The sequence below is a fragment of the Zalophus californianus genome, chromosome 12 (genome assembly GCF_009762305.2).
Source record: "Zalophus californianus isolate mZalCal1 chromosome 12, mZalCal1.pri.v2, whole genome shotgun sequence".
Classification (NCBI taxonomy): Eukaryota; Metazoa; Chordata; class Mammalia; order Carnivora; family Otariidae; genus Zalophus; species Zalophus californianus.
Window position 1 is genome coordinate 65,822,697 of NC_045606.1, and position 26,818 is coordinate 65,849,514.

The window sequence follows — 26,818 nt, forward strand, 5'->3', positions numbered from 1 at the left end:
ATGGGTCAGAGCCTCTGAGGAGACAGAGCTCAGGGGTTACTTACAAAATCGGGCGAGACTGGAAATCCTCCTGGTTCATCCTCTCAGACTGGCGGATTTTCAGGATCTCAGTGTAGCTCAGGTTCTGCAGTTTGCACTTGAACTGGTCCAGGGAGCTAGGCTTGGTTGTAAGAGCTCTCATAACCTGCTCCTTCACCACCTGCATTACCTGTAGATGAAAGGAAGACTGTAACTTTCCTGGAGGGTTGTCCTTGCCCATTTGGAAATGGGTGAGTGAACGGCTCCCTATTTCCCTGCTCCTTACCCCCCAGCTTCCCTTCCCCTGCACTCTCTGTCCAAACTTGAGAGTGCTTTTCCAAAGAGTAAACTACCATAATGTACATCTTCCACTTTCTCTTATGCTGCCGGAACCACAAGGAAGGAGATGGATTGACGAACTTGGAATTGGGTGGCAGGAGGCCTGGCTGGGAGGAGTGCTCCATTTGCTCAACATATTACGGGACCACTGCTGAAGCAACACTGCATACAATGCAAACTTCAAAAGTGAAAGAAGTCCAAGCAACAGCTAAGAGGCTGCATCACTGCTATTTTTTCCAGAAGAAGATCGCTGAGACACAATTAACTGTGGAAGTCTGGTTGGCACTGGTTCAAACGAACATGAAATGATACCCACACTCGCCCCTCTGACAATGCTTTCCCCATGTAGTGAAGGCCTGAGTGTTCATACACATAAGGGATCTGAAATTGTGTGTGTGCTGTTGCCTTCTTGAGCCAGGCACTAAAAAGGCGGTCTATTAAATAGAACAGACATATCCCATTGGAAGCCTCAAGAAAAAAAAGAATATGGTCATGTGCTGCCTAAGGACAGAGTCCAGCCCACAAGGAGGCAATTAAGCATTGCCTCTATTAATGTGGATTCGTCTTCATCAGGATTTATAAAGCAGGAAAAGACCAGAAAAGACATAGAGGCATCCAAGAGACATGTAGTAACCTTCCTGCTTCTTTTTTTTTTTTTTTAATCCTTCACTGCAGAGAACAATTGTTATCACTGATGAGGTATCTACTATGGTGGAAGCTTTATATGTATGTTCCCTCTCTTAAACCACTCAAATCTAGGAGTTAGATGTGGTCATCATTCTATTTACATATGAAGAAACTGAGGCTTTGAAATGTTAAGTAACTAGTTCAAAATCATAGCACTGGTTGGTAGGTGGATGAGCTGGGATTTAACACTGCTCCACTGCCAATCACACCACCATTCTTGGGGTCACTCAGTAATGTTAAAATGAAAGAAAATCACAAATGCACCTCAATTATATCCTAATTCTGTGCCAGACAGATGTTTATTCATCATCTCATTTAATCGTCCCTCCAATACAGTAGAATAGGTGTTATTACCCCTATTTTATTTTATTTTATTTTTTATTTTTTTTAGATTTTATTTATTTATTTGACAGAGAGAGACACAGCGAGAGCAGGAACACAAACAGAGGGAGTGGGAGAGGGAGAAGCAGGCTTCCCGCGGAGCAGAGAGCCTGATGCGGGGCTCGATCCCAGGACCCTGGGATCATGACCTGAGCCGAAGGCAGACGCTTAATGACTGAGCCACCCAGGCGCCCCTATTACCCCTATTTTAAAGATAAAGAGGCTGCGACTGAAGATTGAGGACTTACCCAAGGCCACACATATCTAGTTGAATTCTATGACACCAAGTAGCCCCACATGATGGATACTGCATGCACTTGATGTTGAAAAGCCCTGGCATACTGCTTACCCTTCATCATTATGAATATGATCCCACTATACTCCTTATGGCTTCTAATCAGTTGTTCGTCAAATATATCACACATGGTAGGTACTCAGCAATTGCTCACAGACTAGTCTTAGACCGAGATGTGTTTTCACGAAGCATTATTGTAATAGAGGGAACAACTGTATAGCATTGGAAAGACTGTGGCAAACCTGAACTTCCAAATATCTCTGAGTGCTAGGTGATGGGAAAATCTCACCGCCTTAGAAAATATCAAGCAGACACCTGAAGGCTCCTTGTACTTGTTGAGCTCTGTTTAATGGTGCTGCCCCTCTCTGATGTGCAGGTTGCTAAGCAATCCACTCAGGTTTCTTTCTCCAAGTATCTGTCTCTCTGATAGCTGTCCAGTCCATGTTAGGACCCGTCCAATGACCTGTGGCGGGGGCTAGAGGACATTGGGAGGTAGAACACCCTCCTTGATAGTGAAACTAAACTGGCCTTCAGGAAAAGCTGTGTTGCCCAGGAGGCTACAAGTGAACCCCTACATTAGGGATGCCAGGTGCTCTCACGCTTTGGTCATCCGCTGACCCATTGCTTCCAGTGCCGCCATGCTGCAGGGGTCCCGGCTTAGCCACGTTTTTCTTTAGTCAACTGAAAATGGCTGAAGTGACGAGAAGATGATTCATAGGTGATGGGAATAAAAACAAATCTATCTATTTTCAAGTGATATCAACCCTCACTTTTCCTTATATGCTTCTGACATTCGGGAACCCAAGTTCACAGTAAGAATACCCTTTACTATTTAAAGAAGAATTAATACCTATTCTCCTGAAACTGTTCCAAAAAATAGAAATGGAAGGAAAACTTCCAAACTCATTTTATGAGGCCACCATTACCTTGATCCCCAAACCAGACAAAGACCCCATCAAAAAGGAGAATTACAGACCAATATCCTTGATAAACATGGATGCAAAAATTCTCACCAAAATACTAGCCAGTAGGATCCAACAGTACATTAAAAGGATTATTTACCACGACCAAGTGGGATTTATCTCCGGGCTGCAAGGTTGGTTCAACATCCGCAAATCAATCAACGTAATACAATAAGTTAACAAAAGAAAGAACAAGAATCATATGATCCTCTCAATAGATGCAGAAAAAGCATTTGACAAAGTACAGCATCCTTTCTTGATCAAAACTCTTCCGAGTATAGGGATAGAGGGTACATACCTCAATATCATAAAAGCCATCTATGAAAAACCTACAGCGAATATCATTCTCAATGGGGAAAAGCTCTCAGCTTTTCTAAGGTCAGGAACGCGGCAGGGATGTCCACTCTCACCACTGCTATTCAACATAGTATTAGAAGTCCTAGCCACAGCAATCAGACAACAAAAAGAAATCAAAGGCATCCAAATCGGCAAAGAGGAAGTCAAACTCTCCCTCGTTGTAGATGACATGATACTGTATGTGGAAAACCCAAAAGACTCCACCCTAAAACTGCTAGAACTCCTACAGGAATTCAGTAAAGTGGCAGGATATAAAATCAGTGCACAGAAATCAGTGGCATTCCTATACACCAACAAGACAGAAGAGCGACAAATCAAGGAGTCGATCCCATTTACAATTGCACCCCAAACCATAAGATACCTAAGAATAAATTTAACCAAAGAGGCAAAGGATCTGTACTCAGAAAACTATAAAATATTCATGAAAGAAATTGAAGAAGACACAAAGAAATGGAAAAACTTTCCATGCTCATGGATTGGAAGAACAAACATTGTGAAGATGTCAATGCTACCTAGAGCAATCTACACATTCAATGCAATCCCCATCAAAATACCGTCCACTTTTTTCAAAGAAATGGAACAAATAATTCTAAAATTTGTATGGAACCAGAAGAGACCCCGAATAGCCAGAGGAATCTTGAAAAAGAAAAGCAAAGCTGGCGGCATCACAATTCCGGACTTCCAGCTCTATTACAAAGGTTGTCATCATCAAGACAGTATGGTACTGGCACAAAAACAGACACATAGATCAATGGAACAGAATCGAGAGCCCAGAAATGGACCCTCAACTCGATGGCCAACTCATCGTTGACAAAGCAGGAAAGAATGTCCAATGGCAAGAAAGTCTCTTCAACAAATGGTGTTGGGAAAATTGGACAGCCACATGCAGAAGAATGAAACTGGACCATTTCCTTACACCACACACAAAAATAGACTCCAGGGGCGCCTGGGTGGTTCAGTTGGTTAAGCGACTGCCTTCGGCTCAGGTCATGATCCTGGAGTCTTGGGATCGAGTCCCGCATCGGGCTCCCTGCTCAGCGGGGAGTCTGCTTCTCCCTCTGACCCTCTTCCCTCTCGTGCTCTCTATCTCTCATTCTCTCTCTCTCTCTCAAATAAATAAAAAAAAAATAGACTCCAAATGATTGAAAGACCTAAACGTGAGACAGGAGTCCATCAACATCCTAAAGGAGAACACAGGCAGCAACCTCTTCGACCTCAGCCGCAGCAACTTCTTCCTAGAAACATCGCCAAAGGCAAGGGAAGCAAGGGCAAAAATGAACTATTGGGATTTCACCAAGATAAAAAGCTTTTGCACAGCAAAAGAAACAGTCCACAAAACCAAAAGACAACCGACAGAATGGGAGAAAATATTTGCAAATGACATATCAGATAAAGGGCTAGTATCCAAAATCTATAAAGAACATATCAAACTCAACACCCAAAGAACAAATAATCCAATCAAGAAATGGGCAGAAGACATGAACAGATATTTTTCCAAAGAAGACATCCAAATGGCCAACAGACACATGAAAAAGTGCTCCACATCGCTCGGCATCAGGGAAATCCACATCAAAACCTCAATGAGATACCACCTCACACCCGTCAGAATGGCTAAAATTAACAAGTCAGGAAACGACAGATGTTGGCGGGGATGTGGAGAAAGGGGAACCCTCCTACACTGTTGGTGGGAATGCAAGCTGGTGCAACCACTCTGGAAAACAGTATGGAGGTTCCTCAAACAGTTGAAATAGAGCTACCCTACGATCCAGCAATTGCACTACTGGGTATTTACCCCAAAGGTACAAATGTAGGGACCCGAAGGGGTACGTGCACCCCAATGTTTATAGCAGCAATGTCTGCAATAGCAAAACTGTGGAAAGAGCCAACATGTCCATCGACAGATGAATGGATAAAGAAGATGTGGTATATATACACAATGGAATATTATGCAGCCATCAAAAGGAATGAGATCTTGCCATTTGCAATGATGTGGATGGAACTGGAGGGTGTTATGCTGGGTGAAATAAGTCAATCAGAGAAAGACATGTATCATATGACTTCACTGATATGAGGAATTCTTAATCTCAGGAAACAAACTGAAGGTTGCTGGAGTGGTGGGGGGGGTGGGAGGGATTGGGTGGCTGCGTGATAGACATTGGGGAGGGTATGTGCTACGGTGAGCGCTGTGAATTGTGCAAGACTGTTGAATCACAGATCTGTACCTCTGAAACAAATAATGCGATATATGTTAAGAAAAAAAAAAGAAGAAGAAGATAGCAGGAGGGGAAGAATGAAGGGGAACAAGTCGGAGGGGGAGACGAACCATGAGAGATGATGGACTCTGAAAAACAAACTGAGGGTTCTAGAGGGGAGGGGGTAGGGGGATGGGTTAGCCTGGTGATGGGTATTAAAGAGGGCACGTTCTGCGTGGAGCCCTGGCTGTTACGCACAAACAATGAATCATGGAACACTACATCAAAAGCTAATGATGTAATGTGTGGTGATTAACATAACAATAAAAAATTTTTAAAAAATTAAAAAAAAAAGAATACCCTCCACTAGGTAACATATTTGCATACTCAGGAGGGCTTTCTGGGAGGTAGTGTCTTATCACAAAAAAGCAAATCTAATGGCAGGATTCTCAGGAAAACTACAGAAGAAAACTTGGGGGATGACACATCTCAATCATATCCTCATAGGTCTGCTTTATGCAAGGACCTGTGTGCCACGCTTGCCCTGTGCAGGGCTGGTTGCTGGTGATAGCAGCGACGTGATGACATAATGGCAACTGTCCTGTTGTCCTCTCATTCATGGGAGTTTCGAGGATTATGGCTGAGTCCTTCAGTCTAATTCCCTTGGTTCCCTGCTCACCATAAACCAGACAGTATTGACAGAAGCAATTAATAAAAAGTTGCTTGAGGAGCATTAGCTATGAAGTCAAAACAACAAACATCACTGAGTACTTACCATGTGTCTATACTGGGTGAAGCACTAGGAATTCAAAGGTGAATAAGGTATGGCCCTTGCCTTCCATGGGCTAGCCAGACATGGGACCTGGGCAACGATCATGACAAGAGAAGAGTGGATGTGACAGAGAAGATGGACTGGTGGCCTTTGGTGGCAGGTGGGGAGGCATTTCAGAGAAGACACTGTAAGGGTTTTGCAAGGAGAATGGGTATTCAGTGCTGTGGGAAGAGATGAATAACCTGCACACAAGCCCTCATTAACCCCTTTGAGCCTGGGCCGCATCTGAATTGGGACCAGTTACATAAGCATCATTTTCTGCCCCCAGCACAATGGCATCAAGGAAAATTTCCATTTGACCTTCCACCTGATCAGCTTCTTTTTTTTTACTCAAGCAAAATGCTGAATTTGGGATGCTTGACAAATTTTGAAATTGTGACCATCTTATATCATGTGGTATAAACGGTGGTTAAATTTGGTCACAGCTGAACTATACAACACTTTGTTATTTCATGAGAGGGGCATCACAGGAGCTACCCCTTTCCCCATTTAGAGAAACTCAGAGTTGGGTCAAGGAGATAATTATCATCTCCCAATGTTACTTGACCTTCATGTGGGAGGTAGGACATGTAAGAAAGGCTAAGACAGAGCGATTAGAATACCAAAAATGAAGAAGCAATTTTAAAATAGAATCAGGTTAAAGCTGGGAAAGTTTCAGAGACATCTCCACTTCCCTCATTTTATAGATAAGGAAAGAGGGCCAGGGGATTCTCCCACTTTAAGGGGAGAAACACTTCAGTGTTTCTTAAGGGGCTGTCACAGAGATGACAGTCACCAGAACACATAGGATTGAACACAATGATTACACTAGTAGGTGCCCGGGCATGTAACCTGAGCTGACCAATCAGTATCCTTCCCCAGACTTCTGACTTGACTTGAAGCAGAGGTGAAGCATGCTCTTTTCCCCTAAAATTGACAACTATAACACTGTCTCTTACATGTGGAAGAGCGGAAGATATTGAGACTGATTCCATTCAAATTAGACAGAAGAAAGATTTGTGTGTGTGTGTGTGTGTGTGTGTGAGAGAGAGAGAGAGAGAGAGAGAGAGTTAATAACAGTTAAATTATATTCAACCATAATGTCAATTCAATGGTGACATTTGGTGGTTTTGTTACATGAACCTTTACTTCCCCAATTGAATGGAATTCCCGTCACTTGCAACTTAAGATCTCAACGAATACATACAATGAAGTCAAAGAGGAGTATCAGCTTATAGGGTGGAGGTTGCCCAGATTGGGGAAAAGTAAGAGAAGGAAGCTGGAGAGAAACAATGAAGCTACTTCAATAAGAAAAACCTTTAAAAAATCATCTTCATTTATATGCTCATGGTTGTACCTTTGCGTGGAAATCATGATAATCCCTTATGGTGGTATGGGAAATTCTTCAGCTCCTACTTATACCTTATGCTTAAAATCCACTGTTAAGAGTTTCAGTTCCTCTAGCTTAAGACTTTCATCTTTTGCTAGATGTAAGAATCCATAAGTGGGACAATCTTTTAAATTCCCAACAATCACTTATGCTTCCGTTTAAAAGTGAATATAGACCATTTCCTAAGAGTAGGTTGATAGGATAAGAAAGAAGAAGCCAAGGGGGCACTTGGCCTTAGGGAAAGGGATGCAAGTAGTTAGGATATAGCACAGAATGAGGTTGGTGGAGGGAAAGACTGGCTTTGCCTGATTTACTTCACAGTTTTGCTCTGGCCCTGAGAATTTCTATGGTAACTCTGTGTGCCAAGGAAAATGACCCCAGGGAAAGATGTCATTGCTTTTTTTTCACAAAGACAAAAGAGTTATACAAATCAAATATTTCTCTATTTCTTTGCAAAGTAGCTTCCAAAAAGGCTAGAATTAATAGTGTTAAGTGTCTATGAATGCTCTATGTGCATGATATAAATCAAGACACTCACAACCACCATGCTTGACTCTGTCTTCTTCGGAAAATACCAAACCTTTTCTCATTGTTTGGAAAACCCACAGACGGTGTTGCAAAGGCATCAGCAAATAAATGGACTTAAAACTTCTTAATTACAGAATATGAATACGCTTTGTCATAGACATCAGACAAAACATGCTTTCAGAATCCGCATTCAGTTACTGGTATTGACTGATTATTTCGTCAAGGTCAAACTGTGCCTGTGGTGTGTTTCTGGAATTTTTCCAGCACATGTTCTCTGTAATAATGTCACATGTTACAAAAGAAGTGGGAGTCCCATAACACACATGTACTTCAAATGGAGAAAACCTTTCAGCTCCTTGGAAGATTGGGTTAAAAGGGTAAGTTCCGGGGACCCCTGACAAGAATCAAGCATGCTGGTAGTCTAACTGGGCTCCTGGTTTCCCTGTTGTTCACTGAGATATGCTCCTGTGTTTTATTCCAAGATCTCCTGAGCCTCCGTGTGCTCCCCAGTCTAATCACCAATTTGACCCCCATCCTCACACCCATAATCTTCATCCAGCATTATTCATCTGTTCTCAACAACTGTTTTTCAAGCACCTACAATGTGCAAGCCACCAAAAGTGAGATATTTGAAGCCTTGTGTCCTGGTCTGGGGAGGTGGATAAGCCATTACATACTTGCCTCCTCCAAGGGATGAAGTGATGTCACAGCGGAGCAAGGGTGAGACAATCATTCCCCAAATACTTAGCCCCTCTCAAATGCTGACAGGCTGACAGCACAGCACCAGGACTTTGGCTGGCGCTTGAGGAGAGACCAGATGCGGACACAATGAGAGGCAGAGAAGGAGCCATTCTTGGAAGAAACAGCATGAGCCAAGGCTTGGAGAGAGGAGAGCCCAGCCCTGGGTGGGGAGGAGTGTATGGTGGTTTCATTTCCTTGGAAAAAATCGAGCTCGGGCTTCGAGTTAGGCTGAAAGTCAGGCTGGGCAAGACAGTGGGTGGTTTTGCTGGCCAAGATGAACAATTTAAATTTGGATTTTTTTTTTTTCCCTGTAATTAGTGGTAAGTCACCAGGGGATTTTGGGTGTGTGTGATGGAATTCAATAATGTAAACTACGTTGGGACACATACAAAAATTGGAGAGGGGCCTGGGGAAAGGAAGACATTACAAAGGAGTCATGATCTCTGATCAGCTGGGGTAAAGAGGGATGTCAGGGAAGTGTGCAAGGCCGAGACTAACCTGCCTGGGACTGGAAGGATGGATGGAAGGATGAAGAGGGAAAGGGAGCTCAGGCAGAGGGGCCAGCAAGAGCAAAGCCTGGAGGGAGTGAGTGCATGACTCAGGCAATAGACAAAACATGCTTTTGGAGCCCACGTCAGAAGCTTTCAGCAAATGGGTGCTACTGGTGGCAGGATGGCTTCTCAGCCTTTAGGGCCCAACACACACAATTGTAAAGCCAGGCTGTGACCTTTCTCAAGATATTCAACCCCTCTGAGCCTCAGTTTAAGCATCTGTAAACTGGAAGGACTAATCGTCTAGAATTCATCGAGGTGTTGCTCATTAGAGAAAGCCTCATACCCTTTATGGTACCCTGTACCATGTTTAGCAAACATGAGTTTCTCTTCCCAAGCCTGAGTTTGCTCACTATAAAGTGGAAGTAATAGCTCAGAGTTCATAGAGTTGCTGTGAAATCCAAACAAGGTTACTTGCAAAGTACCGATACGCTGAATGGAACATACTAGACACACAACCAATGTGATGTAATGTTCCCATACCTTCTGAGAATGAAATGACTTATGTCAGAGCGTTCTCCTATAAAAAATATCCTCAACAGTGTTCCCAGACCACATCTGTATCACCTGGGAACTTGCTAGAGATGCAACTTCTCAGACTCACCCCAGACCCACTGAATCAGAAACCCTACAATCAGTGTTTCAACAGCCCCTCCAGGTGATTCCAGCACTCACGAAAATGTGAGAAGCACTGGTCTCAGCAAATATCCAGCACCACTTCTCAGTCTTCAGTATAGTATCTACGGCAATTTTTGTCATATCATAATAAAGCACTTATGTTGGTGTAACTTTCCCCATCTAGACTGTAAATGCCTAGAGGGCAGGTCCTGTTTCTTATTTGTGATGTGGTCTCTAGTACTTAAACATGGTACCTTCTACACCGTAATAATGATTCAATTAGGCTCCCACCTGTCATCTGTAGAATTAAACAAATACATCCTTAACAGAATTATAAGACTGTTTAACATGGTTTTCAAAGTGCACTTTTACAAAGCCTAAAAATTAAAGTCTGTGGCTTTGAAATGCTGTCTTAGGGTTTGAGAGATCATTTTGGACTTCCTTTCCCAGGCTGAGCTGGAAAAGGCTGGTCTGTGGTTGAGTGAAGGGTTTCTGGAGAAGCTGCTACTGGGCATTGCCGCTAAAGGGGGGGGGGTGTCAGCATTTACAAAAATGTACAATCTACCCAATCAGTAGCAACCCATTAAATGGATTTATCTTCATAACGAAGAGAAAAGGCTGTTTCGGGGAAGACAGATGTCAACACAGTCTAGCTTAAAAATGAGTCATGTGGGAGAATTTTCATTGCTTGGCTTCAGCACTGGACCATTTTTCTTCCTAAGAATGTTCCTTACACAAGACAAAATGACTGAAGACTCATAAGGACCAAAAAAATGGGAAGGATTCTGCCCAGAGAGGGGTCGCGGTGCTCATCTACAGACAGGAAAACTTCTCAGAGGCCAGGGATCACTTTGAAAGGCTACTCTCCAAGCTTAGGATGTGGGGAGAAGTGGCCTTGCCCAAAGAGAGTACTAGAAGTTCGGGTAAAAACTGGTGACATATGTGGCAGGGACACGTATTGACCTAGATGCAGGTCTTTAAAATTAGGACACCTTCTGGAAACTAAAAATGGTTTTCCTTTGTACTTCTGCCACAGCTGGGGAGAGGACAGCCTAGGTCAGTCCATGTAAATGAGAGTTTTTGCTGAATGGTGTCAAGTATATTAAATGGAGGGGAGAGAAAAAATAAAAAATGCTTTCTGGACCCAAGGAGCAGCATTTAAGTTTCCTGTATTTATTCTGGGGCAGTGTGGGCAGAGAGCAGAGGTTGGCAAATTTCTGTTAAGGGCCAATCATGTCTGCTGCCAACTACTTAGCTATGCCTGGGCATCGTGAACATGGCCGCAGACAGGAAGTAAATGAATGAGGGTGGCTCTGTTCCAATGCAACGTAATTACAAAAAAACAGGTGGTGAGCTAGATTTGGCCGGTGGGCAGTGATTTGGCAACCCCTGGTCTAGAGGAAAAACACCTGGCTTTAAAGCTGGGCAGTTCTCATTTCAAAGTCTGGCTTCCTGACCCGCTGAACCAGGTGACTCACTCAGCTTCTCTGAACCTGTTTCCTTATCTATAAAGTGGAGGTGATCATCTTCCGTCAGGATTAGGAGAAGCCCAAACATTATACCCATCAGTATGAGGTTTCCTGTGAATCCCAGTCCTAAAGACAGCTTATCCAAAGGAAAAATTCCTCCTTGCAGCATGCAAACCACCTCTTGACGACACACATGTAGGGCAGTTCAAGATTATATTTAAGCTGCACTGCACAGAACTGATTCTGCTATTTTAAAGTTTTTATTTTTTTAAAAACAATGTTCTCAACTGTCCCCCGTGAATGGTTTCAGGGCCTTGAAGGTATTTTGGTCTGTCCTTGCTTTTCCTCCTGCCATATCTCCTGCTGGGGTTTGACCAGTGCAATCCCCTGGTGAGGGGCCCTGTGGGATCAGGCTTCATGGAAGTGGACAGAAACTGTTCTGGAATCAGAGATCAGCCCAGCTGGTGTGCCATCCCCAGCCCCTCTCGATTTCATCATGTGTCCTCAATTATACCAGAAGAATTTGAAACATTTTGTTCATTAAGAAATGCAGAAAAGCGCCTCCTTGGCTTCATCCCTCACACCCCATGTTCTAGCCACACTGAGATCCTTTCAGTGCCTTGAACTTCACCCCTGTGCCTTCATTTGTGCTCTTCCCTCCACCTGTGACTAAAATCCTAATACCTGCTCATTCTTCAAGTCAACAGAATCCTCCTCTGACCTGCTGCCCTCCCACCAAAGTCGGTGTTGGTCTCCCGTTCTCCCATCACAGGATTATACCATAACGCCATGAACCGTGTCCTTTGTTGACTATCGCATATCCAGAGTCTGTGCAATCCAGTTGTGTAGTAGTTACTGAGAAAACATCTATTTGGTGGTACCTGGGTGGCTCAGTCTGTTAAGCCTCTGCCTTCAGCTCAGGTCATGATCCCAGGGTCCTGGGATCGAGCCCCACATCGGGCTCCCTGCTCAGCAGGAACCTGCTTCTCCCTCTGCCTACCACTCCCCCTGCTTGTCCTGTGTATCTGTGTGTGTGTGTGTGTGTGTGTGTGTGTGTGTGTGTGTGTGTCAAATAAATAAATAAAATCTTAAAAAAAAAGAAAATATCTATTTAACTTATGACCAATGGACTCATCAAGTGATTAAATGAAAGGAATAGCTTAAAAAATCAGTAATTCTCAACCCTCAGTCTACAGTAAAATTTAAAGCAACCCTTGGCCTGGCCTCAGCCCCCAGAGATTCTGATTCATTTGGTCTAGAATGGGTTCCGGACACGGGGCACGTGTTACAATGCCCCACAGGATGCTAATGTGCAGCTGGGCTTGAGGTCTACTGGTCTAAACGAGAAGGCATAAGAAGATAGGAAGGAGCGATGACCGCTGCCCTTCCAAGGAAAAGAGAGAAGGGACAGGCTCCTCTCCCTCATTAAACTGCCCAATGCAACCTACAGATGAGGAAGCAAGCCCTCAACTTGTTATTGCCTGTAGCTCCCCCAAGGCTTGGTCTTCAGATATGAGCTATAGTGTGGGCAGGATTAGTGTTCCCACCTGGTCAGCGGACCATGCTGGCTCTGCGCATGCTTTGAGAAGCCACCTTTACTCAGGAGACAGACCACTCTGCTTACCATGGAGGCAGCCAAAGCCACTGTGGTGTGGGCATCTGCCTGCCTGGCTCAAGCGCTATGTAGGAACCCCCTCTAGCAAGGACAGCCCCCGTCTTCCCAGTGAGCCCACAATTCTCTGGGCAGCAATTAACATCTGTGTTCTCTGACACAGGGCAGTAGCTTATGTGCCAATCCAAGCAGGCACTGCAGCCGGCAGTGTCCACATGGGCCTGGGGAACCTGGTGGAGGACTAGTATTAGAGAGTATGAAAGATGATTTTTCAAACATCCCCTGAGAGCAAAGCAGATGACACTGGAGCCATTAGAAAGGGAGCTGGCTGCACAGCACTGTTCCCTTTCTTGGAGAACTTCCTCTGGTTTTAGCTGCTAATAAAATAGGAATTGGACGGCAGGAGATAGAAAGATGCTCATGCAGCTTCAAGCATCTTGAGAATCTGATCATAATCCAAACCGAGAGCTTTGAGGGCCTTGGCGTTAGTCCCCCAAATAACTTGTTAGACAATGCCTGACCCTGCAGTCCTATGCAGGGGCTAACTGGGTGATTTCACATTCCATAGACTGAGACGCAAGGCACTAACAGCTGTCCTGTTCCTCATGAGAAGCCATTGAACTTAAGACTTAAGGCATTTTTAAGGCCAGTAAAAAAAATAAGCCTTTCAACTAGCAAGTCATCTCAAAATCAATTAGCATGGGGTCTCCTGAAGAACAATGGATATGGGAGCAACACACTTCTCACTTTCTTCAGCTGCCGCAGGAAGCCACTTCCAAAAGAGGAGAAACAAAGGTGAAGTTTGGGATCACGACCTTCTCTGTGCAGCCTGCCCTTGAAGGGATAGCAATGAAGAGGCAAACAGTGGTGTGACCAAACTTCCTTTCTCCACTGCAGATAGGGAGCCAAATTAATACAGTAATCAGGGCAGATTTGCTGGTCAGCTAATTGAAGACCTTGGTTGACAAGAGGGAGCTATTTTCACCAGCGTCTGATGGAGTCAGCCTCAGGCAAGCAAAGTCTGAGCAAATCACATTAGTGGGTGACATTTAATCTACAGCTTTGAATAAACAACATGTCAAGTAAGTCAGTCAAAACATGTGACTATGTGTGGAGAAAGAGACAGAAACCAATGGGGCTGGTTTGCTTACAAAAGTTGAGAAACTGTTTTCCCATAGGGTTGAGAGAAATGGCTAAGATTTTTTTTAATGAGAGTTTATTTATTTATTTATTTATTTATTTATTTAAATTATAGCTAAGATTTTTTTAAGTAATTATGCTACTGTTGGTTTTTTAATGCTTGTTCACCAAAGTCAGCCATACTTTGTCAAGCATGGATGTTGAAAGCAAAGTCTTTTGCAAGTCTTCTGAAAGTTACAAAGAATGACCTTCCCAATGGGAAAGTCTCCCAAACTAGAATCACTACTGAGGTATTGTTCTCTTGCAGCTGTGGCTGCCATGACTAAGAGTGGTGGTGGATTGACTCTTCTGGGAGGGCCCCAAAAGCAGAGGAGGAATTTCTCTGGAGAAGTAACTGAGCCTCAAAGGATTTTCCTTTTTTAAGTTACATAATCATGAGGCCAGAATACATACTGCTAAATGATGAGCAATTCCCAGTTGTACTTGTTAATGGATAAATGGCAACCACAGATATCCCTTTAAACATTATGGGCTGTTTACCAACAAATCTGGGATCGACCCGCTGTCCCTTCTTCGTTCATTCATTGTAAGGTGTGAAGGAAAGGAGTGAATGGTAATTAATGTCTACTCATGTGTTGATCTACCCTGGTGTGTCTCAACCTCTGTGGATGGTGGGATTTTACCTAATTCATCTCTGTGTGTCCAGGATCAGTTCCATAAATATTTGTAGAGTGACTGAATAGACTAAAGGAAGACGGAGATTAGGAATATCAGTGGGCACTGATAAATTAGCCTCAAACTACTCTGAAATTAGTTGCCATTAAGAAATAAATGAAATGTCTACTGTCTCACATGGAGGTGAAACTAGAAGCCCTGCACATTGAGATTTCCCAGCATGTTTTGCATAACCTATTAAATAGTGACAAATGAAATGGGACAATCTGCCCCACTGGAAAGGAGACTTAATAAACTTTTCATAAGCAGACTGCTCAGGCAAGACCACAGGGGATCCAGGGTGGGAAAAACGAGGTATGGCTCCCATAAACTAGCTCAGCTATGAGGCAATGCTGCTGAACCCCAGGGAGATCAGAATCATTGCTCCAGTGAGTCACTCCGGAAGGACAGTGCCACCAAAATGGAAGTGTTGGTGGATGCTCCTCAGCAGACAGATGGGGCAGGGGAGTTGGCCACCCAGTGGGGCTTAAAATTTAGCAGGGCCCATTGGTCTCTATTCTGTGATATATATGGGGAAGGAGTGTTCTTTCTACCCTTCTCCAAATACTCTCCCCTTTTCACTACTCATCCAACTAACAGTGTGACATTTTGAGTAGACCATTCTCTGCTGGGAAATTTAAAACACCGTGGTATGCATTTTAATTTCCAAATAAATTCAGCTGAATCATCAACAGAATATCTTAAGAGTAAATATATTTTGATTTTCTAAATTTTACCTAATAAATTATCAATTCCTGGTATTACAAGCTTTAGAAGTATACAGTCCTGTACTTGGTCAGCTAACATTTATTAGACACTTAATATGGGCTGATCCCTGGGTGAGGTGCTGGGAATACAAAGAGCCAGACCCAGTGCCCACCTTGCAAAACTTGCCCTTAGTGGGAGGTAGGTGTGTAAACAAATAATAACGTTGGACTTTAGTAAGTCCTGTTATAGGTATGGGCTAACAATATAATTTTGGGGCAGGGAAAACAAAGTGATTATTAAGCACATGACTTTTTTTGCACATACAAATATGTTTCTATTGTATTTCTACCCTATTGTTTCAACAATGGCACTTCTCAGAGTGTACTGAAATTATATATTCACTACTGGTCTCCCAGTAGGACCTTGAGCTTGCAGAAAGAAGACACTATACCTCATTTATCTTTTTATCTCTAGGGGGTTTTAAAATCCCTCATACCTGGAAAATTTCCCACTCAGTCCAGTAAAGCAAAGGTCAATCAGACTGTACTTCTGAGTTGCATGTTAAAAAAAATGATTTCTGGTAGGTCTTTGTGAAGGCCAGGGATGAATCCCTGTGATAGTTTTAAGCAGAAGGAAAGAGAGGGTTTATAATAGTAGCAATGATAGATTAACTCTGGTTAACACACTGCTATACCAACGTTCTGCTGTATTTTTCCCAGATGGTTGTAAATTGGGACACCTCATAAATCCCCAGGCCTTTTCTTTTCCATGGCTGGTTATTACAGTGTCCCAGGGCAGAAGAGCACTTTCTAAACTAAAGTAATTGTGAGCCATTTATTATCTTTAAAGGAGAACCTGTCAACCACCACAGCACAAATTTCAGACAATTAAAACAGCCCAGACTGCTCTGATTCTGCAAAATCCCAACAGTCACTTGGTGGTTTGGAGCCCATGAGCCCAAAGAAGGTCTGAAATGGCTCCTGTGTTTCTCCACTCAATACCCCTTCCTTTTTTGCTCATTTTCTATACCTCTCACAGCTGGAGGAATATAGCTGTTCCCACAGTTTCCAAAAATCCACTGCATCTGCCACGCTTCACCTGAATGTGGTCCCTTGTCTACCGATGCGTCCTTTGGAGGAAACCCATAGAAGGTAATTGCGCGGCATATGTCAATATCTCCCATGTCAATGGTGGGCATCACTAATCTATCAGGGCATTTTTTTTTTTTTTCTGCTGAACGAAGAATTTGCCTGCAGGTAATCACCACCAACCAGTGAATCTGGCATTCATGATGGCACCCATCCTCCATCTCTAAAGAAATCGATATTGAATACCAATAGTTAATCTTACCTAACACATTCAACTGCCCAGTAACTTTGGATTAGAGTTCTTAAAAGTCCCAAGGCCCAATTTCTTTGAGGATTGGCCCAAGTCCTTCCAGGGCCTTTACCTATGTTCAATTTTACGTACTTGCCAAAGTTGTTCAATAACTACACAGTCTTTCTATCCAACTCACCATCTTGGCGATCGAAACCAATACTAACACCTCTGGAAATGGTGTACTGTCCGTGGTAAGAATGTAATCATTGGTCCTAGAATAGTGCCAGACACTCAGAGCTGACACATGCTTGCTAACATGGTGAAATAGTGGGCAGACGTGGGTCTCCTAGGTCAAATTATAAACCTTGTGATGTTGAACACAATCACCTTTTTCCTTCTTTTCAAATTTCCATGATTTTCATAACTCTGGAAAAATTTTCTGCCTATAATCAATGTTTGAGGAACTTTCCTAGAATTATAATTACGGTGAAATTAACTGAGGATTTGGGGGAAGTAATATCTGTTTCTATAACACAAATCCTCTTGCTACTTATTTATTAAAGACAAATGAAATGATTTCCAAGAGGATATAATTTGTATTAGAGTTCAGATATATTGAAGAGTCAATGTTCTGTTAAGTTTTGTTCTGTTTTTTTTTTTTTTTTAAAGAAAGTGATAGAAGCGGGGAGAAAAGGCCCGAGTCTTGTAAAGTGGTACAAGCAAAGCAAGGTTCAAAAAACAAAAACAAAAACACATTAGACTATACCTATGGCAGTTTTCAATTTCTCACTTAAGAAATGTATGCATGTTATGTTGGATCTCACCATACATCCCACCATGCATTCTTGAATTAGAAAATATATTTTTAAACTGAAAACAAATTTAATATCCACCCTCTCCCTCACCTAGTCAGGTATAGTCATAAGAGTCAAATGGGATGGGTACCCATAAAATACCTTTTCTTTATCAGAGGCAATGGAATGGTGACTCTTTGCGCTTTCTGGTGGTTTACTAAGTGGAGGTACAGTGCTTTAAGCTTGGTATCTTTTTTTTTTTATGAAGTACAAACAAATTTTATTTGAGAAGATTGTGTTTACTAAAAAGTAAGATCTATAAAGAAAAAATTAATATTTTTTAAAATTTTATTTTATTATGTCATGTTAATCACCATACATTACATCATTAGTTTTTGATGTAGTGTTCCATGATTCATTGTTTGTGTATAACACCCAGTGCTCCATTCAATACGTTAAGCTTGGTATCTTTAATCTCATTGTATCTTCACGACAATCCTACCACGTAGGGACCCTCCATTTCTTTCAGCTCCAGAAACCACAGAGAATTTACGCTGATAAATGACAGGGGAGAGACTTGAACCCAAGTTCTGAATTTATTTATTTATTTATTTATTTATTTTTAAAAGACTTTATTTATTTATTTGAGAGAAAGAATGAGATAGAGAGAGAGCATGAGAGGGGGGAGGATCCGAGGGAGAAGCAGACTCCCTGCTGAGCAGGGAGCCCGATGCGGGACTCGATCCCAGGACTCCAGGATCATGACCTGAGCCCAAGGCAGTTGCCCAACCAACTGAGCCACCCAGGCGCCCAAGTTCTGAATTTAGAAAGCCTATGCTTTAGGGGAGCCTGGGTGGCTCAGTCGGTTACGTGTTTAACTATTGATTTCAGCTCAGGTCATGATATCAGGGTCCTGAGATCAAGGCCCGCATTGGACTCCATGCTGGGTGTGGAGACTGCTTAAGGTTCTCTCTCTCCCTCTCTGCCCCTACCCCCACCTGCTCATGTGCCTTCTCTCTCTCTCTCTCTTAAAAAAATATTTAAAAAAAGAAAGCCTATGCTTTAAATTATTAAAATGGAAATACCAAGGTGAAGCTGATTTCAGAATATGAGAGTTGAATGAAAAGATGTTTGCAACTTTAACCTACAGTTAACAAATGCTACCGCACTAAGTTGGTGGAAAGATGAGCAAGTAACTCATAGCTCCTGCTAACTAGTAAGTACTCAAGTAGTAAGCAAACTCACAAAGTGTTTATAAATAAAATCCAGGTGAGAATTTTACTTTTATTATTATTGTTATAAGGGCATCTGGGAATTAGCATGAACATCTGACAAATAAAAATGGGGTCCAAGGAATTTGCTGAGACTTTGGGGGAAGGAAGATGACATCTACTTTGCAAAATGGTGTCTCTTGATGGGATAAGCAGAACTGCCGTCTGCTAAAATGAATGTCTGAGGACTTGCGGGAGCCAAACGGGGCAAATGTTACTATAGGTGGCATGGAAGACCATAGTCCTGGGAAACCAAACTTGAAATCTGGTGACTTCAATTAATTGGTAACCATCCCCCACCTTTTTTTGGCAGGTTGGTAACTACAGGCTTGTATGTACAGGTGCACAAGGATTGATGAGATGCTGAAAAAACTCAGACACTGAAAATGTTAACGAAGTGCTTATTGGTATTTGCCCAAACTTCTTTTTTCTGAGATCTCATCTTGTCAAAGTGACTTTTCCTTCTGTTTTATCTGCTTCGGTTATAAAAAAAAAACGAAAAGTCCTTGCCCTCGAGGACTTCATTCCAAACCAATAACTCGATTGTCTAAAAGGGGAGGTGAGGCCTCTAGAAGATCTTGGTGCTTCTGAGATGAATGCTGAAATTCAATGCTCAGTAATAAATGAATTAATGACTAAGTGAATAAAAAGACTTACAGGACTCAACGCATATAAGAAATTATATATATAATACAACTTCAGAATCTTAACATTTTCGCCTGCGTGGGACTTTAGGGGTCAGATTGCAGCATATGCCAAGATAAAATTAAGTGATTTAATGAAAATCACACACTAGATACCGGAAGAGCAGGGATTTGACCCCAAAGCTCCTGACTCCTACCTGCTTCATGCTATTTACTCTGAGGCAATGATGTCAAATGGTGATTCCCGTGTTCTCTGTGGTTCAAGGGAAGGGAGACCACTTCCAGTTGGGGGATTAGAAAACACTGTAGGATAAAAGCACGTTATGGGTGGGGTCCTGCAGGATAGGTACACTTTAGATCTGAAAAGAGGAGTGAGGGGGTTAGGGCTTCCCAAGTCAATAGAAAGGCAATTGCTCAAGATCACTTTGAATTTAGGGAAAGGTCAAAGGAAAACAGCAAGCACTGGAGTCAGAACTGGGTTTGATTCTTGGCATTCTCATTATTACCATCTATGTGTTCTGGGGCAAATTCCTGAACCTCTCTAAGCCTGAGCTCACCCAATAAACTGGAAATTACAGTATAGACTTTACAGTGTGATACAAGGGTTAAAAGAATATTTGCCAAGCAGCATCTTTCTTCTTGTGCTGCCTCCTGTGTAACCCTCAGCACATCTTCCCACCTCTCTGTTTTTTTCTCCCCATCCCCAATGGATATGGGCATCCTTGTAACTTTTGAATTGAGCACTCTGGATGGGTTAGTGAAAAAAAATGCCCTCTTAACAAGGTGTCATTTATCTTTATGAAACAGATATTCATAAAGTCTTTAGCTGGGAGTTGCCAAGGGAAATTTAGATATGTTTTCAGTTCCCTGTCAGTAATAAGGAGAAAGAGTCTATTCTGGAAAGGACTACAAAAATGTGTTGTGCCCAGTTTTGGTATGACACTAAAAGGACAGCACCCCAATTGAAGCTGAGACATTTTCTCTACAACTTCAAGATCAACATATCTCTCCTCATTGCCCCACCCAAAGAACAGAAAGAGGCAAAAAGGAGAAAATTGGAATAAAGAATGGATGCCAAACCAACATGGCGCAAGAGGTGAATGGAATGAGAAGGAAAAACAAGAGATAGGAAGTACATAAGTCAAGATAAACACTACACTTAAAGCTTTTTTTTTCCCTTCAGTATAAGATTCATTTGGTACAAAAAAAGTAAAGCTATACATGCTTGCTCTTTTTGCATAAGATCTTCAAAAAGAACATCTCAAAAGATACTTTATGGATAGAAAGTCATTTTGTTTGAAGGTGACTGGGAAGCAGGTAGGCTCTGGTAAGCAAGTTTATAAATGGTGAGAACTGAGGCATAGAGAAATGATGTGGTTGGATGAAAACATCAGTGACATGCCTTACACCTTATCCTGGGGTGCATATCAAGAAACCAGACCCAAAAGCACATCTACTACAGAACCTGTCCCTCCCCTAGTTAGGATAACCAAAAGTCACACTGGTGTTTTGAAATGACTCCCCTTTCTCAAGAGCCCACCTCCCATGTTCCCATCAGCCAACTTACAGCTATTTGTCTTTGGCTAACTGGGTTTCTAAGGTAGCTCTGCAAACTGCTCACTCCCTGCACATCATTAATCAGTGACAAACTAAACAGGCTCCAGGCCCAGCTGAGAATATAGTGGCTTAGCTCATCACCCCAAGACCTAATGAACACACGTGAGTGATCACTATTGGGTAAATACCACACAGAGAATGCAAGCAAGTTAAGTGACTATTGCTTCAGATGTTACACCTAGGAAGGTTGTGTGACAAATACTGATATCCAAATTGTTTCAGACATATAGTAATTTTCCAATGCACTGAAGCTTGCTGGCATTTATTTAAAGTGTTAAATTGAAAGGGGGATAAAATTTGGGTCATTTAGGGAGTATACTCAGCAATTTCTATGATATTGGATAAATGTAGCTGAGCTGTAATAATTCCCATCCAGTAAAGGAAACCAGACCGGTGGGTTTGTTAGCAATTCTGTTAAAAAGGACATACGAGGCCAGAAATTACAAGAAAAGGTGCCTGCCATGTTTATATCTTATTAAAAATGTTCATGCTTTGGGACACCTGGATGGCTTAGTCGGTTGAGCATCCGACTCTCGGTTTTGGCCCAGGTCATGATCTCAGGGTTGTGGGATTGAGCCCACTCTGTGCTCGGTGCAGAGTCTGCTTAAGATTCTCTCTCTCTGCCCCTCCCCCCCAACTCTCTCTCTCTTTCTTTCTAAAATGAATAAATAAATCTTTTAAAAAAATGTCCATGCTTTATAAAAAAAGATGGCATGCCCATGGACAATCATCCTGTAAAAGGCAGCACACTTAATTATCTCTAATATTAACGCTATCAGGGATTGGGTAAATCATGGGAGGAAAATAGGAGACAGTTTCTGAGCCACATCCAAAGGGATCTTTTTTAAATTACCAGGATATTAATAATAGTTAGAGCTGGTAAGGGACAAACCCTACGGATGTTCCAGGGTATATGCTTAACCATAATGGGCAGGGGGAAAGAGATATATGAAGTTAAGAGAAAATTGGAACACTAGGTAGTAACTAAGTGGGTCATATTCTTTCTCACTTTATTATTTTAATATATTTCCTAAGGTTCTTTAGCTATATAGAGTGGAAGTACATGAGCATTAGAAACAAGGAGATCTATGGTAATTTGCTTATCATCTCTGAGCCTTAATTTCCTCCTCTGTAAAATGGGGATTATACTTACTTCAAAACATAATTTAGAATATTCAATTAGAAAATGTAAATGAAAGTATCTAAAATATTTCTTGACACATACTGGGTATTCAATGAGTGTTTCCACTTCGCTTTTCTTCACATTTATGGCATGTATCACATCTAGCTTCCACTGTAGCTTATTTTGTCTGCCTTTGTTAAGCTGTGAAGGTTTCTCAAGTTCAAGATTTGTCTGAGTATCTACCTCCACGGCACCTTGCAGTTTGCTCAGGAGGCGTACAACAAATGCTCACTGGAAAGCGGCTGAAATGCTTCAGCCCATCAGACAAGGGATAGTATAGCTGCACAATATGACCTCCTAGGTCCCACACCTCTACTAACACAATGATCATAACACTGTATAATTTATAAATCCACACTTGCTTCATTCATTAGACTGGATTCCTCCATGGAGACCTCATATATAGTAAGTACTCCATAAATACTAAATGAGAGGATTCTTTAATACACCTTTGTATTTTGGGGTGTACTCTGTTGATGTGAAAGGCTACTGCATTAGAGGATAGGAATGTCAACGAGGTTCACTGGGAGAACAAAATGTGTGAAAAGGTGTATTTCAGAGGAACGGGTACCAGAGCTTGTAGAAAAACAGTCAAAATACAGATATGAAAACTATAGAATGTTTATATTCTTGTAAAAATGAAAGTGACTTGAGTTCTGGGCACAGACAGAGTCTGACCAACTTGAGCAGAGGATACAGCGGAGGATAGAGCTGGTTGTCCTCACTATAGGATCCTCACTGTATGACAGTAACAAATTATAACAAGAAAGACCACAAGTTCCTCAATAAATAGTAACAGAATCTGAACACGTGTTTTACTAGCTCTGCCTTGAAGGAGAATCTGGGGAGGAGTTTATGACACAGGCAAAAAATGGGGTCACAGTAAAAAGATATTGAGTAGTGAATAGAAAAGTTAAAATGAGCCTGTGTGCTACAGTTTCTGGGTACTGCCGTTGTTGGCTGATCCTCTATTGACTTGTGTTGATAACAAACCATGTGGCTGTAACTGGACTCCTCCAATCACACAATAGCAGCAGAGGACCCTTGACAGTCTCTCAGTATAGGACTTGGAAGCTCAGAGATTTGTATGGAGTTTGAAAGCTCCATGTCCTATTTAAAGTAAAGATTATGAGCCTGGAGTTCTTTGAACTACCTGAAATGGTGTGTCGCATCTCATGAACATGCACAAATGTGTTCTTCCACCCCCAGGGAATCTGCTGCTTTCCTCATTCTCAAAGTTGGTCATGATGAAGCCCATAAGAAACACTGATTTAAAGTGGTAGCAAGAGGAAAAGAATTATGAAAACCAGAGCAGAACCTGCATTTCTAGTTTGGGGCTACAAATGGCTTTCTTTGTCTATGGAACATTTTCTTCTACAGGTGTTCCATAAACACCTCTCACACAACATTCTAAAACTCAACTTACTGCCTTCTTTTAAAATGTCCTTTCTGGAACATTCCCTATAAGGGTTTATAGTATCCTCCTTTGGGCCAAAAATAATGAAGTCATCTAGGACATGTTTTCCTTTCTCATGCTCTGTGTCTAATCATCACGTTATGACTCTACCTTCTCAGTGTTTTTCTGTTTTGCCTTTTCCCTTCCACTCCTCCTTCCTCTGCTTACTGAGGCTCAACGTCCCTTATCTGGACTCTTCAGAAGGCTCCTAGCTTATCTCACTCCCTCCACGTTCAACCCCTCCCAACCCTTCTGCACAGTGTGATGAGCTGAACACAAATGTGACCCCGTGGATCGAGGTGCTCAGCAGCATAAAAGCCAAGCTTTTCAATAATGAAAAAGAGTGTTCTCCATTACTGGGTCTCTCAGTTCAGATGCTGCCTTCTAGAAACCCTGAAGTACTGGTAATCTCCTTGTTCTTTTATGCTGAGTTCTCTTTTGGACATGCCCCCTCAAACAGGCTCACTGCTCATCCTTCACTCAGGCAGACCTGTCACCCCATCACAGCCTGATCCCACTGCATTAAAAGACTTAATTGAAGCAAACAACCTCTCTGCCCTCCACCATAATGTTATATTCTTTGGGCAAGGACACTTCCTATGAATCATGTTATCCCCAATACCTAAAATATTGCCTAGTCTGCTGAGAATTTGTGGGGTATTCATTTTCTTCTGGTTGGGTTACCCTGAAAGCATCATGGCTGCTCTGGAGTCTTGGCCAACAGCAGCTAGCAGCAGGGAGCTATCCTGAAAGGAAAAGGTAAGGAGCAAAATAGTTCACAAACAAAGGTCCTGACTTTTTACATGGATAATATAAAACCCTGCTTAATTCCATGAGTCCTGCTGCACTGAAACTCTGACCTCAGAGTCAGCCAGCTGCATGGCATTTCAACCTTATTCAATTTTTTATATGAATCAGTTCTCCCCAAATCAACAGTATTTCTTCATCAACGAGGCACTGTTGGTGGCAAGAGAAGCCAATGATTTGCACGTGCTAGGTCTGGGTGACTCTGCTGAATCTCGGTATGCATACAGTTGTTTTTCAAAAAGAATGCTTTATTATAAAGTTTAAGGCTTTTTCATCTGAATTTGCTGATGTGCAATAGGGATGATAAAACCTGTCCTGTAGAGTCATTAGGGTAAAACATGTAACATATATGAAAACCCTTCATAAACCCTAAGTTGCTATACAAAGCAATGTATATTCTTACACCCCATTGTTTTAGAATGATCAGAAACATTCGAATAAACTGCCTCCTTGTGTAAAATGCAAGATTCTAGAAGTTCAAGTTGTGAAATCCAGAGAGCTTTAATTTAACAGAGGACAGTTTCTTAAACTATTTGACCTAATAACAAAAGACTAAGATTAAATATACCTGTTTGAAGTGAAACTACTCAACGGTATTATTTGATATGTTTGTTCTTCTCTTTAAGAAATGGGAGGGGAAAGGATGATCTCCTAGGTGGAGGGATTCTCATCGGAAGCATGGCAACAAAGGTAACCAAAGCTACCACCGCATTCCGCCCCCATGTGTGTCCCCGATGTGCAGGCACCTTCTGAGAAGAGAGAAGAATCTTTCAAACATGCAAACCTCCTCAGCTTGCAGCACAGAAAGAATTCATGAATGAAGAGAGAAAGCCAAATCGAATCAACAACTTGGAGAGCCAGAAGGCCGGACTGCTGTTTTCCCAATATTCCCATCCGAGGCAAAACCCAAAATAGCACTAGCTGGTGTTGAAACCTAGGCAGTCAAAGCAAGGGAAGATGCTAACAGCTGAGTCATGGCAAGTGACCTCCTGAATAAGGAGGCTGAATGCAGCTATAGATGACAGATGATGTGGCTTGATCCAAAGCAGGAGGCAGGGACCTGAGGGAGCGAAGGAGGGAGAGGACCGCGCCGTGAATATGATGCCTGGCGTGACACAGAACTACTTAAGAACTTGCTTCCGAAAATAGGAACTGCTTCCATAAAGTTCAGGGAGGCTAATGTTTAAAAAGATGCAATGCGGGCACCTGGGTGGCTCAGTTGGTTGGGCGACTGCCTTCGGCTGGGGTCATGATCCTGGAGTCCCGGGATCGAGTCCTGCGTCGGGCTCCCTGCTCAGCGGGGAGTCTGCTTCTCCCTCTGACCCTCCCCCCTCTCGTGTTCTCTCTCTCTCTATCTCATTCTCTCTCTCAAATAAATAAATAAAATCTTTAAAAAAAATAAAATAAAAATAAAAAGATGCAATGCTTCTGTTGGAGGCATTCTTCTATAGTGGACAGAGCCCCGGTTCGGGAGCTGGAGAACTCTGGGCTTTGAACTTTTCCACTTAACCAAACATGGCTCAGTTTCATCACCTTTGAAATGGATACAATAACACCTCCCTCCCAGGTGGCAGGAAGGATTAAATGGAATGAGGCTCCCAGCCCTGGGACTAGACCAGAACAGGAGGTCAATCAATGGTCTTACCCCCAACAGTTAAGAGCCTTTAGTGCAGGTAATTCTTTTGATGTTACTTTCTTCTCTAATCATTTCCAGTGATAACATCTCTGCACAAACAGAGACTAGACATCATCTAGCTCTACCTTCTAGCCAAGCTGGTGATGATCTCTACCATCTTTTGACATATGGCCCTCAGCCTGCCTGTGAGAACGGGTACTGCAATACAGAGCTTCAATTGTGGGAAAATTTTGCAGCAGCTGTTAAAATATGTCTACCTTACAAGGTTTTATAAATTCAAATCATGTTAAAGTGTTTTTCAAAATGTAAAGCACTATATAAATGTAACACAAGCCGAGAGATGAAAATGTAGCAGTTTATATTAAGTAGTCTAGTTCTCCAAGGCAGTGCTTCTGTACCAGCCACCCCCCCGCCCCGCGCCCCTTTTAGCAGTAGAATCCTTTCTCAAGTAGGCCTTACATATTATCCAACACACACAACAAAGAAAGGCAAAGCCTGTCTCAGTTCAGTTGGAGGAGGGGGTCTGTGCTCAGCCTCCCTCTAGTCCCCGACATCCTCCTACCATTCTTCTCACACA

General features: G+C 42.4%; 1 protein-coding gene across 8 annotated transcripts in view; it reads right to left on the reverse strand.

The window, feature by feature from the left end:
* Positions 1-26,818, reverse strand: part of ELMO1 (engulfment and cell motility 1) — a 553,802-nt gene that overhangs the window by 39,872 nt on the left and 487,112 nt on the right. For all 8 annotated transcript variants that reach the window (XM_027573071.2, XM_027573068.2, XM_027573074.2 and 5 more), the window contains one exon: positions 45-208. In XM_027573071.2, coding sequence (XP_027428872.1) covers positions 45-208 — 164 coding nt within the window. The remainder of the gene's footprint in view (positions 1-44; positions 209-26,818) is intronic.